The 14,898-nt window shown below is 37.6% G+C and overlaps 1 protein-coding gene across 1 annotated transcript in view; it reads right to left on the bottom strand.

Moving 5' to 3' along the window:
• SEMA3E (semaphorin 3E) overlaps positions 1 to 14,898 on the bottom strand; it is a 129,629-nt gene that overhangs the window by 7,429 nt on the left and 107,302 nt on the right. The window contains exons 11-14 of the mRNA XM_009086867.4: positions 10,811 to 11,033; positions 8,115 to 8,206; positions 6,911 to 6,952; positions 3,549 to 3,715 (exon numbers count right to left, since the gene is read on the bottom strand). Of these exons, the coding sequence (XP_009085115.1) occupies positions 3,549 to 3,715; positions 6,911 to 6,952; positions 8,115 to 8,206; positions 10,811 to 11,033 (524 nt within the window). The remainder of the gene's footprint in view (positions 1 to 3,548; positions 3,716 to 6,910; positions 6,953 to 8,114; positions 8,207 to 10,810; positions 11,034 to 14,898) is intronic.

The following is a 14,898-nucleotide window of genomic DNA, read 5'->3' as shown; positions in this document are numbered from 1 at the left end:
CATCTGAGGAATTTGCAGTATTCAGGAGCCATACACCTGTAATTACCATGAATTGTGGTGTGTTGTGCTCCCAGCATCGATATGGGATTTTGGACTCAGTTTTTATTTTTCCTTAATTAAATCCCACATTTAAATAGTTATCCAGGATATAAATGTATAAGGAGTTATAGACTTTCACAATTTAAAAAATTAATACCAGATGCCAAGCATAAGGTTTTTATATTTATGCTTTACTTCTCTCTAAATCTGTTACACACCTTAGTTTACAGATTTCTATTTAATGTTACTCTAAACACTTGTTGTAGGTTGGAGGCATCAGGATCTAAAGCAGACAGCAGTTGGACCAAAGTGGGGAGGACACATCCCTGCCCCAATTCAATTCTTCACCAGTAGGACTGGAATTAAAAGGAGATCTTTGAGCCAAGCCCTTACCCATTAGCAGCACTGCTCTTACAGATCAAAAATCCACAAAAATGTGCAGAATGGAGGTCACATTTGAGCAGAGACAGGTGGTACTAAGGTCAGCTCAAGTGTGTTGCAATGTAAGGCACAGCTCCATGACTCCAGTAAAGGGACAGGTAACAGGAACAGGAGAAACAAGTGCTCTCCAATGCCCCTTGAACTCACATTGCTTGTATTACCATGTACAGCTTGAGCAGAAATCTGGATCCTTGAGACAAGGCCAGAAAAAGATATGAATGCTCTGGGATGTGGCATTAATTAAATTAAAAGCCATGGGAAGGTTATCAACTAGTCAGTGCCACTTGGTATCAGTGAACTCCATGCTGCCTGCCAGGACCTGCCTTGTCCTCTAGTACTCTTCACATGGTAGGAAGCAACCTAAAACAGCTTCCATACACATGTCCCTAGTACCTCTCCCTGCCTCTCCATGTACCACACAGTTAGTGTAAGGCCTTACATTTAAAATGCTCTGAGCTTCAGCTGTGACCTAAAGTGAACAAAGCAAATGCCTTTCATGCCTCTCAACACTGCTAGTCTTGCTGGCTGTTCCCAGACTCTGATATGGAAAACAAGTTTTGCAGACTTCAAGAACATTCAATTGAGTGCAAATCCCTTCTCTACTGCTACAGTGCTTATCTTAAGAGAAGGAGGGAGATAGCAGCAGTATTTTCTTCTTTTAGAGGCTGACCTGCTGAATGTTGAGGAGGTAAGGCACAGGAAGGTGCCTGGGTGCTGCCCATATCACTCCACCCTGGATAAATGAGTTCTCAGAGAATTTAAAGGTTGGTACTCTGGAAATTGTCTTAGGTGACAAACATGTACAACAATGTCCAGGCCTCAGTGGGTTCCTCTCATCTTTTCTTAGACAACAAGTAGCCTGCACAACATAAATGGTGATACTGCTAGCAAGCTAAAATGCTGCTGGGAAATTTTTAACCCCCCTTCCCTCCCAAATGACTTTTACATCAGCAGATGAGTAACCCATATGCTTTATCGTTATGATAATCCAATTTCTACTTATACTGCAGGACATTAATCTCCCTGGCTCAATGTATATCTGCTCATCTTTCTTCCAGGGCCTGAAAATTTTAGCCAGACTCATCTCACCCTGAGCAGTCAACCAGAGCCCACTTCTTCCCTTTTCCATATTCACAAAAGGCACAAGAAAACTATGCAGTCCTGCTTATAAAAGCTGTGTAGGTTTCCTGCTTGGTTTAACCTAAGTCTTAGTGCAGTAAATCCAAGAGATTCTCAGTTATGCTGAGTCACACACTGTGTTTCTCATTTGTACTTTTCAATGTGCCTTATCCAAAAAATGATGCTACCAAAGGTAACATCACTGACTTAATTATCATTTAAAAAAATGTATGGAAATGTTTGTTATGCCTGACAATAGTCAGCATGCATTTGAGTGCATCCAAGTTCATGGAATAAACTCTGCCAGATGAAAAATAACTAAATACAAAACCCCATATTCCTGATTTTCTTTAAGAAACAATAATATATTTGGGATACTCTGACTTGGTTTGGACTAAAGCATCTCCAAAAGTTTTTAAAACTCTCTCTGGAATTTACTCAATTTATTATTATAGTCTTTGTAGGTCTAACATAAATAAAGATAAATTTTTAACACCAGTAACTGCTAAAAAAAGCCACAGAAATTATTTTAATTTGGCAATACCAAAATTTTGCTGATTCAGGTAAGAAATTTCTCTGTCTAGGTGTCAGAGATGACTTATTTTTATGAAAATGTCTGGATTAAAACATGCATGCTCTAGATACTTGATCTATGTAGCTGAATTGCAGAACCTGGGTTTGAAAGGGAAGGAAGGACAACAAGTCCCAGGGAAACCATTGAATGAAAGAGTGAATGTCAAGAACCATGAATAAGTGAAGGGTGATACAGAGAAAGAGTCTCCACAAGAAAGAATTAAAGCACCCAAATCATGTCTGTGCTTTGAATTTGCCTCTAGAGTAATTCTCTGCAGTGGAGTTTCAGTCCACTGCAGAAAACCTAAACCAAAATTCAGCTTTTGCAGAAAATGTTTTGGTGGATTTTGATTGGTGAAGGTATATTACTAATAACAAAGCATCTTTGTTTTTTATAAATTCTGTCATATATGTTACTGCAGTGTGATATAATTGATATATAATACTACCAAACCAGGTGTCTGATGTTTCAAAGATGAAAAGATGCTTGAGGAAATCAGGGTTCACAGTGTGGTGCAAATAATTACCAAGTGACTTAGCTCTAGTCATGAGAATATTCCTGCTACTGCAGTTTATGCCACCCTGTGAGTTTGGTTCCTTGCAATCCCCTAAGGTTATGCTGAGAAATTAGAAGATGACATCTCGTGGGTTATGTCTTCTTGGTTTGCCCACAGGGCTCTGTGGGCCCAAGATTTGTGAAAAGTCTCTGCTTCAGCCCTTGTGTTCAAAGGATGAGTCAAAGCTCTTCAGTTTTTGCTCTCTGAATTATTTATTATATTTTATCTAAAACATTTTTCCTCCTGCCCAGCTGAGATCCACTCAGCAGGACAGTCAGAGGCACTCTGCCTGCCCCCAGGGCAGTGTTATCTCTTTATACTAAAAACTACTTGTAACATATTTACAATTATTTTCCAATACCTATCACCTATGTTAGACAGTGAGTTTCTACTCTAGACCAATTTGAAAGTGCCAACATCACTACTGAAAATGGAGGTAGTAAAGAAGAAGAAGAAAGGCTAGACATGCCCAAGTCCCTCCATCTTGTCCCCAAAACCCCTATTCTAAAAATCCCAAAATCTACATTTTCACCCAGTGATAATTTTATTATTACACTATTTAAACTTCTGTGTCTTTTAGGTCTTTATGCAAAGCTGGCAATTTGCTCCAGGGGTCATATTCAAACCCACTGGTGTTCTGGGCTGTGTGCCAGGGTCTCTGAGCCCCCTGGCTGGGGTCCCGGCAACTCCGGGCTCCCAAAGGGATGTCCTGAGTTCCGACAATGTCTGAGGGGGCAATAGGAAGCACTCTGTGTTGCAGTAGAAGCTGTTGTTGCAGGTATTTACAAACAGAGTAGCAGAAGAAGCAGGAGCTCTCACCTCTTTGCCTGCACTGCTGTGGGGTAGTAGCGGGAGCAGGCGATGCCGTCCCAGGCGCAGTAGGGATCCCGAGCCAGGCAGCAGTCGGCGCAGGCTGTGCCGTACATGTCACACTGGTGGAACTTCACCTGGGCTATGAGCGCCTCGGATCCCACGTAGAGCTGTTGCTGCAAAAAATGCACCACATAGGGTTCCTAGAATGTCCACTAAAACTTCTCTTCCCAAAGCAGTTACTGGAATTGTGAAATTGATCGTTGCTGGTTGTGCTTCCAGCCTGCGACCTGAGGGAGGCAGAGTTACTCTGTAGGAAAATATCTGATTTCAGATTAAACTCTCCAACTGAGGACAGAGAAACAGCAAGGCAAAATGAACAAGTTTATTTTGGCATTTCCCTGCTTCTGAAGTTTCAGCTTTGTGTTTACATTTCATTTCTTTACATTTCTTTTTCTCTATCAAGATATTTTGCAATGCCTCCCTCTTTACACTTGTCTGTCATTCAACTGATCTGCAAAAAAACCCCAACTTGACATGAAAGACCTTAAACAAAGAAGTTCAAACATGCAAGGGTTACAAGCAAACTCAATTTTAGAATGGGAGTTTTCAAGTAAATTTAACTCCATGTAGCTATTTAGAATATGGTCACATATTTACATGTACAGCAGTGCTATGATTTGTCTAATACCTCAGTACACAGGTGATGGATGACTAGATAGATAGATAGATAGATAGATAGATAGATAGATAGACAGACAGATAGATAGATAGACAGACAAATAAATAGCTATTTAAAAGTTATTTAAAAAGTTATTTAATTGTTTTCCTGTTGCTGTGCAGTCTTTCCTTACAAATACTTGGTCACTATCTACTTTGGTATTTATTTTCAATGTTTGGGTGGGGGTGTTTCAGCATTAGTATTCATTGTTTGAATCTTTTGAGCTCAAATAGATGTCCTTTTCAAATCAAATAACAGATAATCAATTTAATTCTTCAGATGCTAGCACAATAAATTCAGAAGAGAATAGCTTGAATTGAAAGGAATTTGAGAAAAAGTCTTGTTGCTGATGAATGTAAATTTTCTGAACACAGAAATATGCATTGTATACTGCAGTAGAAACTGCTTATGCACAGCTCACTTCCACAGTTTTACCAGTCAGAAAAATGATTCCTAAGTTGTGCTCATCCTAGTGGCCAAACTTAGTCCATAATTCCTACTCCTCGATCAAGCTGTCAAAATCTGGTATTTTAAAGTTACTTAAAGCTGGGAAATACTGACACCTTATTTACTCTATCACAGAATACAAATTTTAATCTGGAGAGTCTGTTCTTGTTCCTTATTATACTTCTTATATCTCTTTAGATCACAGAAATTTAACTTTCAGAGATGCCAGGGAAAAAAACTAGGAAAGGCTGGTAGCAGCAATGCTTGAAGACTTTTTGTGGTGAGACAAACCAGATGATAGCAGCATGAACTCAATCTGCCAACTGGAATGAAGAGAAAACCTAGGATGTTTGAGGGGAATTCTTTGTCTGCAAGTGCTGCAGTGGATTGTCTCAGAAGACATGAACAACACTTTCAATGAGACATATGAGATGAGATTTTCTCTTTTATCTTTTAGCAGGGGTAAAGACTTCTTTAAGTCTTGGTAAATCACAGGAGGGAAAAGAAGCATCTGATATCTAGCCAACTGAAGATCAAAGAACATTCTTTACCAGTCTCTGCAGATAACAGGCTCAGCTCTGAAATGTGATATTTTACTGTACCATGACTTGGTGAAGACTGGTCAGTGTTATAAGGATATGGAGATGTAGGTAGCAAGGAGATCTCCACAGGCTCAGTAACCCCAAGTTCAAAAGAGATCAGTGAAAATGCTTGAGGAACAACTTTTTTTTTCATGTACGCTCAACTATGCTATATTCCTGCTGATTTTAAAGACAAAATAACTTGGAGACAGCTCTAACCCTAACACATATTCTGACATTTAATTGTCCTCAGTGTCAGACAACTGTATCCTATTTCAAAAATAAGTTTATTTACATTCAACAAGCTGATCTTGGTTTTTTTAATCGGATATTCCTTTGCCATCAATGTTTAAGAATCCTCATACACACAGTAGGAAGTCACTTCACACAGTAAAATACATATATGACTCTCCTGTTCTCTCTCAGTCTTCTTTCTGATCTCTTGAAAAAGTAAAGCTGCTTTTACTTCTCACAAGAAGTTTCTTCTTCAACTACTGGGTTGCTCTGGTGGCATTTTTGCAGATCTGTCCAGGTTTTCCAGATATGCCTTGAATTAGTAGATTTAGCACACCTCTTGGGAGATGAATATAACGGATGAATGTTACTTCATATTTTATGATATCTCTGTTTTATTCTTCCAACAGAACCATTTAACCATGACAATTCATTGAGAGTTAAAGGTAAGGCAAACATCTGAAAAGACACCAAGTCTTTCTCCAAATAATCACTTGGGTGAAGTGTTAGGTAATCTAGTCTCCAGAGCTGCTTTCACAGTCTGTGGGAAAAGATTGAGGCAGGAAATAATTCAAAATACTTCCACCCAAATCCTTCTCTGAATTACCATCACAGGACTTTGACTTTCTGCATTATGTACAGGAAGAATGCAAGTTGATCAGACACCAAGACTCAAATAACCCTTTGGGGCACAGTCACTCCTCCTAATAATGCAGATTTCATTCTTTGTTACTCGTGTTTCTCTGTGTTTATGTGCACCTCCATTGCACCGGATGTCTGACATCACTGTTGGACATGTTTAACATTAAGATATAACTACCCTCAGATGTTTATCATAGCTCCATGCTGAGATGATATGATTATATGATATGATATGGAAGAGAATCTGCCCACAAGAGAAATAAATTAGGTGTTTATATCAGCAGAAATTTATAGAAACTCAAAAAGAACTCAGATCCAAGCAGCCCTATGGGGCAACTGAGTGTGTGGGAGAGCCAGCTCTCTTTGCTGATATCCCCATGGGCCTGAAGTCTGTCTGCATTTATCAACAAAGAAATTTTCTGTGCAATGCCATATCCACCAAGCTGATCCCTACTGTGATTAGTATGATAGTAACTTATGAAACAGATTGGTTTTTACTTGCTTTGATATGTATGGTATTGTGAACAAAGGATATTTACACTAGCACTGAAAAACAGAAACACAGGATAAAGGAAGAGAGCATATAAGCATAAGTTTATATTACAAAACAATTGCATATATCCAACTAGATCTCATTATATATGATGTGCATATGTCTATCTAACCATGCACCTAGCTCTGTGCAGTTTACAGCTTCAATACATTTGAGTCACAATTGTCATATTTCAAACTTGTAAAACACTTACCCTTTTTGAAGAGATTTCCATAGAAATAATAGGAACTGGCGTCTAAAAAATAGGAAATATTTGTTTGCTTAGAAAAAAGAATATATTTTTTGCTATGGAATTTAATCAGGTAAAATAGTGTTGGTGTTTACTTATCACATTCAGCTTTGCTAGATACTTTGACTTTCTTTAAGAAAGATGTGAGGAAATTGTGACTTTCAGAAATACTGCTTTAAAACAGTTTATTTGGAAACTAGCAGCCAACACTTAATTCAGGATTATCAGAGGTACAGGAACACTACAATTTCCCTGTCAAACATGACATTAGCTCTAGTCACAACTGAATGTCTTTTGTCCTGCTTGAGAGTGATAAGTGGAGTGTTCTTTATAACAAAGCATTCATTGAAGATAAGACGAAAATAGCAGGAATTCCTTCTTTTACCATTGTCCTCTCTGCTCTCTGCTCAGATTTCTTGGAGCAATACATAGCCCCTCATAGTTCTATTGACAACTGGCTTTATGACGAAGGGCAAATTCTCTTATTTTCCCTACAGGCAACAAGTCTATAGTTACACTCACTAAATTCAGGTGCCAGATTTAAATGTCTAACTTTGGATATTAGATTTTCCCTTTAGCTTGAAGCAGGTTAGCCTCCTGCTTTATTTGGGTAACATGATGTGATAAGAATACTCAGAGAATTTCATTATGTTAGCTTTGTTACATGCCAAAAACTGAGCTTTAGTCATAGGTTATTCTTTAGGAGAATGGAGTCCTGCCTCACTAGGACCCATGTTTGCCCACTCTAGAGACAGGTTAACTGATTCACTCTTTCTGAGTGGACTTTTTTTATCTGTATCTCATTTAAGTTTCCAAGATTGTAGCATGCACATTTTTATATGTGCAGTTATACTTTTTTAATTATTTAATTGGATACAAGGGGAAATTTACCAAAATGCAGTAAGTTTCTAATTAAAAGCTGTACTCCAATGTCCAAGCACATAAATAGAAAGGCAATACTTGTGATTTGCTTCAGCATGCTTTGATATTTAGTACATTAGAAAAACTTCATTTGAAAAAGAAATTTTTCTGTCATAAAATTTATATATAATTAGAAAATTTCTCGCACACAGGTATTATATATTTGAATATCCTCAGATTTTTTGACATTTTAATTCTGCAGGAAATTCAAGACTTGTGTATATACTTCGTATGCAGCACAGTTCACCTTGAATACTTGCAGCTCTTCAAGAATCACTTCTTCCATTGATTCTGTCTCTTGATTGTAAATTGTTATGACTTTCAGCACAATACCATTATCTGGACGCAAATTTAAAACAAAACAAAAGTAAAGGTTATGATTGGTTGCAACATTTATATGGCCTTCAAATACCTCAAATGACTTCCTCAAATTATAATGAATTGAAATTTATAAACATGAAAATTCAGTTGCATTGTGCTGTCATTAATGACAATGAAATATATGACAATTTGTTCCTAGCAAATAAGAGTCAATTTAGATACTTGTAAGATGCATAATTAATTGTATTTTTCAAACATTGGGTCATAACACATTGTGAATAGTAAAACGATCACAGAGGACAACCATATTTCAGAAAAAGAAATGGGAGTAGGTGGAAGCCTAGAGCATTGAGGCAAGCAAGTATAAAGTAGCTTTAATTATAGGATCTGGGTGTTTACACTAGATAGCAAACTACTAATATCCTTAATTGCTGGCAGCAGCTCCATTCTCCCAGGCAAAAATACAAAAACCTTCAGGGGCTCATTGTGCACAATTCTAACCTTTCTCTAAGGAAACACTGAGCTGCTGTTGAGGTGAAGGGGGAGTAGAAGGGAGATGAATCAAAATATAAGATGCACATTCAAAAAGACACATTGGACTTAGATTTATCAACCTCTCTGTCTCTGCAACTCTTGCAGGAAAGTAAAACACACAAATAGCATCTGATCTTCCACCCCTTTGGTTTTGCCTTGCTGGCTATTTATAGACAAGCCTTGCTCTCCTTAATCTGAAAATCTGTCATCAACAATGCCAAATATCACTTTTTTCTTCTGTTTTTTTCAGTCACCTCTGATTTACAGGGGACATATTAATCAGGGAAGCACTGGGGAAAATGTTCAGCAAAAGATCAAAGGATGAAACAAAAAAAGGAACCATTAAACTGGGGTCATACACCATTTTTCAAAGAGACTATGTAATCAAAGGCAACCATTTTGTAGTAGAACAGTGAAAAGAATTTGTATTCTGAGCTGTGATTTTCATAAGTATGTCCCCCTCCAAATCCTGCTGACAGACATGTGAAAGCTCTGAGGTTCAGACTTTGCCTTTGATGAACTTTTCTAACCTGCACTGCTACCCTGAGGAAACTTGCTCAGCTGTGAGATGCTGCTTACTTATGTTACACAGCAGGTGTTGGACTGGGATTAAAAAAAATACACCAACCCTTTCTAACATTATATTGCCCAAATAAGCAGTGAGTTTTCTGATGCGAGCTTTGATGGAGGAGTGATTGCAGGTTTCATTTCAGAGTGTCTAAAACCCAAATTCTTTTGCTGGAATTTCATGTCACCTGAGATCAGACAGCCTGAGAACACTAGGCAGCTGTTGGGGGCCAATCCAGCACAGCTCTAAAGCACAAACTTAAGCCACTTTGGATTCAACTTTGCTTAACAAAAGACTTGTGTACAAGAATATCTGTCACAGTCTCAATTTTAAATGCAAGGAGAAAATATGAAGGATATAGGACCCAGTATAAAATCTGCTGTACAGAAATAAGGGACACATGATAAGATGTTCTACAGACCATGGTTAAGTCCATTACCAAGACTGTTCCAAGGCTATTTAAAACTTTAGAAAACAGCACTAATATAAATAGGCCTTTGCTATTCTCTTAACCTGATTTTTTTGAATGTTATCAGCACTGAAATGTACTCATCAGAGGAATTTCATTAGTAAAAAATAATTCACTGGAACTGCTTTCCTAGACAAAATGGTCAAAATGAATTGTGATAACACTCCTGTTGTTAAATTGATTAAATGTGAATGCAAGAATCCTTGGGTTTTTTCCAGATAGATTCGATGTAATTTAAGTCTTGTGTAGTTCTAGCCTTTCCTCTTATTTTCTTAAGTTTTTCTATTTTTCAAATAACATTTGGGTATCTATTTTTCCTCTGCTTTCTTAGACTCAGTGCAGCTATATGCTATATTTTGCCTTTACTGTGTTTTTTAGGAAGATGCTTAAAAATTCTTGCTAAACAAGCTCTCTATATTTTAATAAAATGGCACAGAAGAAAGACAAGAAAACTTGGCAGGAAACTTCTAAAAGTTTTGGGTTTTTTGAAATTGGGCATTTACTCCTTCCTTCCTTGATCTGTGTTGAAACCCAACTCTGGAAACAGGGAGGTTTTTTTGAATGGTATCAGCTAGACTTTTTGTCTCCAAAACTGGGGAAAAGAAACTGTTGAATTGAGCCAATAACTTGAACAGATATTTTTTGGAAATCATATCACTTTTGTTTCTCTCAGGTCTCCAAATCTCAGTTTAGATACATGACAGTGTTTTGAAGTTTAAAAAGTTAGGCTGGTTGTTCAGTCATTTTTTAAATTTTTTTTTGAAAAGAAAATAAATTAAAATGGAATCCTGTGCTTGATTCTCTTGCTAGTTTTTAAACAGTTCTCTACCATTAATTTCCTATATGTTAGCATCACAGTGAAGCACATGTCTGGAATGACCTACATCCTCTGTAAGGTGAAGGCATGAAAGTAAAAGTTGATAAAAATAAATATTGTATTGATTTGCTTCATCCTGGAAAACAAAACAAAGCGAAACAAAACAAAGAAACAAACAGAAAAAAACTTGCAAAATCATAAATGTGAAAATTCCTTCTTGCTTTCTTTATTTACCTGTGCCAATGAACAAAACATCATATTGCCCATCTTCAGCTTCCACTCTGTCCACTGCTATTTGTTTAAGATTGTACTTTCCATCTGTTTTAACTAGTATTGGTCTCTTATGAACAGGCCTGATGGGCTGATACATCAGTGGGTGACTCCTGGCAAAATGCACAGCTTCATCAGGATAGTCTTTAGTGGTGGTGTACAGCCCACCATTCACCTTGCTGGCACACTGCAAAAACACAGAACACAGATTATCTTGGAGGTTTGCCCAAGAAATTGTCAGAAAAGGGTCTTGTTTTCAGGAATAAAGATAAGTCTACAGAAAACCAAGCCCAGAAGACCACAGCAGGAATTAGGACAGTGAACCCTGTACTTTATGCAAGTGTGGATTGTTAATCATGAGAAGAAGGGAAATGCTGAACAGTGCCTTGGCATTGTCATGTTTCAGAAGCAGGAGTTTGTCCCTCTTTGGCATACTAAGACAGAATAAAGTGTAACACTTTTAGATTTTGACAAAAGCCATTGTGCTTATTTCTTCCCCAAACTCATATTGAAGATGTAATCAAAATGGCCATGGACAGAGTAAGAAGAAAGGGCTTTTCTATCCCAGTAGAGAAACAGCCATGCAGTCAGCAGAACACTGATGCTTGAAATCAATCTCTAGTCTTATTATTTTTTGATTATAAAATGTATTACCAGAAGAAACTAAACACACTTAAAAATTATGCCAACAAGAATTCTTGATTTCAGGCATTCTAACAGTATTATGTTTGATTCTGATTCCTGACTCCTGATGACAGTATTATATATCACAGTTTAGCTTCAAATACCAATGTTTGCACTGATCAATCTACCAGTTTGTAAAGCAAATAAACTTTATGTCAATGACTGATTAAAAGAGGCTTACTCCTTCAGTTAAATGTGCAATTAGAGATAATTTACTGCATTAAAGAGAGAAGTTAATTTTAGGATGCTTTGTGAACGAGATAGTGTTTCCCAACTGAACATAGATCCTACATTTCCAATTTGCTTCATGATGTCTAATTGAAACCATTTATGATCAAGCTGGAAATAGCTCAGTAACCATTTACTTTCTCTAAATATTCATAAGACAATGTGGTTTTAGGAAGCATTTCAAGCAAAGCCACAGTAGCAGCCTTTATTTAAATTGGATTTTTCAATCAATAAAATGAAATACAATACCCCTTAAGTTTACTGGAAACAGTAATTTTAAACTTGTGGTCAGCTGTAATCGACAATAACAAACTCCTGCACTTGTCAAGCATGGCAATGTTTGTTTCCACTTTTTGGGTTTAGCTACAGGAATGTATTTGTTCACTGTTGACTTAAAAGTAATTGTCTAATCAACCTAGTGATGGAATTGTACTGGCTGTTTGCAATAAACAGACAGAGCTGGAGCACAAGCACAGACTGAGCCTGTGCTTCCCTTGCACTGCACAGCATATCAAGTGAATAGGCATGGCCAGGTTCCCTTTGCAAAGTTCTAGTCCTGGAGAGATTTAACAAAAATAATCATTTACAGGCTTTTCGTTTTAATTAAATAAAATCAAGTAGTATAGAAAGGAAACAGTAGATGCAGCTGTCTCTGAAGTCTATCAACCTCACTTGATGTAGCTGATGTCATTTCCAGAAGCACCACAGCCTAAATGAACCAAAAAAACCAGGACAGACTGTGGCAGAGGATTGTGGAGTCTGTCTGAACCTTAACAGTGTGACTCTTAACAGTGGCTCTCTGTTTGTTTAGCTTTAAGCTCTATTCTCATTCCCCACAGACTTTTTCTTTACTCATTCAGAACCTGAGATCAATGAGTGCTGACTCTCAGAGACACCCATCAGTAGGTTATTTTTTGCCTCTTGTCACAGTCACTCCTGTAATAGGAAAGGTAGTGGGATTTAATTTACCAACATACTGCACATTGAAGTGTGAAGCCTAACACTTGGCTACAGCCTGCTACACAATTTCTCTTCATGCTACTGGATAAACATTGAAAAGACCTCTAAACTGTGCCCTAAATGAGTAGCTAAAAATGAATCAATTAATTCTTTGTTACCTGGCAGAGCCATCTACTTCAGCCTCTGATGTGCTCTGCAACATATAAAGAAATCTACAATTAAATCTTAGCACTCAAGAGAGACTGGCTTCCTCAGCTAATTTTTTCCCTGATATAGGAAAATTACTTGCACTCTTCTGCTCCTTTTTCTGTTCCTATGCCTTGCCTTTCTGGGGAGGTGACACTCTAGTCTGACCCAAACACAGCCAAGGAACAGAAGCAATGGAAGCAAGTGGAACAGGGCAGTCTTCCTATAAATCATTGTCAACCTTGCTGAAGTGCTGGCTCTGTGTTCTCTCCTTCTTGCCAAAAAGACACCATTTAATCTTCAGTGCTAGGAGATATCAGGGTAATAACTCCAGTCATTAACACTGAATTCATGCCTATGTTTAATGCTAGTCCAAATAACATTAGTGAGGTGTTCTACTGCCCAGAAAAAAATTACTACCACTTAAAGAACTTGGATTGTATCATCTTTGCAAACTATGCAGCTATTGTGCAATCCATGCACAGTATAGTCTCATTATTTAGTAAAACTGCAAAGCCCATAAATTTGCTATACAAAATATCAAATAGTAAACCAATAATTCCTGTGAATTCAACCATTTTTCCTAAAACCTGATAATTTATTTACCTGTTTTTCTATCCTGACTAAATACTAATGACTTCAATTGATTTGGTCAAACAACCAAATAAAAATTGGTACTGATGCTAGCACTGCTATAGTGGTAGCTCGTTGGCGAAGATGGTGAAATCATATTCATAATGTTTAAATCCTAGATAATCTCTTTTTTGGAGTATCCGCTTCTAAGTTTTGACTTATGTCTGTAACTTCAAGAGAAGTACAGAAAAATAATAATTTTAAATAAGAAATTAAAAATGAGAAAGGGAATGCATATGAAATCATAAACAGGGAGAAAGGCATCACTGCAATGGAGTAGACAACCTAATAGGCCTTTCCACCTCTCATTCATGAGATTCAGTGATGAATTATTTGTATGCAATGTTTACTTATGGAAATGACTGCTTTTAGTATAAAAGGGAAAATTGATTCAGTTAGCAGAGGGAATACATCACTGAAGGGAATGCCCAGCAACTGTTTATTGCACCTTTAAGTTCAAGAGAGTGAGCCCCAAGCCTGAGAGGAGATTAGGAGGTGAAGTGTGAAAAATGGGGGGGGATTTAGCCAAACAGCTGCTAGAAATGTCTTTGCTCAGAGTTAGAAATCTGCCCAATGCTGACATGACAAGAGGCAGACTTTCATGAGTGTAAACAAAAGCAGCTTTGCAGCACATGACAATCGCCATGGGTGGGGAGGTAGCTGTAATCCCAAAGGGATTAAAAGGTTAAAAAAGAAATGCTGGATGCTGTGCTTCCCTGAGTAAGGCTGGCATTGCCTGCCTCCTCCTGGAGGCTGTGCCAGCCCTGTGAGATGGTGACAGGCCCTGCAATGCAAAGGGCACCTTCAACCTGCACCAGTGGGTGCCCTCCTCACCCCTCAAGTGGGGATGTGAGCACCCAGCACAGAAAATGCAGAAACCCCTAAAAAACCACTGAAACAGGAAAAGGGCTTGAGGTGAAGGTTACTTGTGATGTCCTTGAGAAAACAACATAGCAATTCCTTGTAGAAGTTAATTATTTGTCTCTTAAGTCATGAGTTTGTGATTTCCTCCAGAAATCTAAGTACCAGACAGGAACAGCTCCATACATGACAGCACTTCTATAGCTGCTTGCTGCAGTAATTCCCATTTAATTGCATTTTCAAAATACATCTTCTTTCTTTCAGTTAATAGCCATTGAAAAAAAAATGTTTATAAAGAAACTTGTGTGAAAATTTTCAAAAACTATGAGTGATTTTTATGAGTTTGTTTTTTACAGTGTTGTTTTAATATTTTTATATTTGTAAATGGTACAGAGCAAGAATGTAGATAAGCTTAGGAACCTAATTGAAGGGTAGAAAAATCTCACTCTGTGATGTCTGAAAGAAAGTCAATGAACTGTGAGGGTGTCAGAAAGAACCAA

This window comes from Serinus canaria, chromosome 1A, assembly GCF_022539315.1.
Source record: "Serinus canaria isolate serCan28SL12 chromosome 1A, serCan2020, whole genome shotgun sequence".
In the NCBI taxonomy this organism is placed as follows: domain Eukaryota; kingdom Metazoa; phylum Chordata; class Aves; order Passeriformes; family Fringillidae; genus Serinus; species Serinus canaria.
The sequence above is the reverse complement of the archived record's forward strand: the minus strand, read 5'-3'. Positions and strand labels throughout refer to the sequence as shown.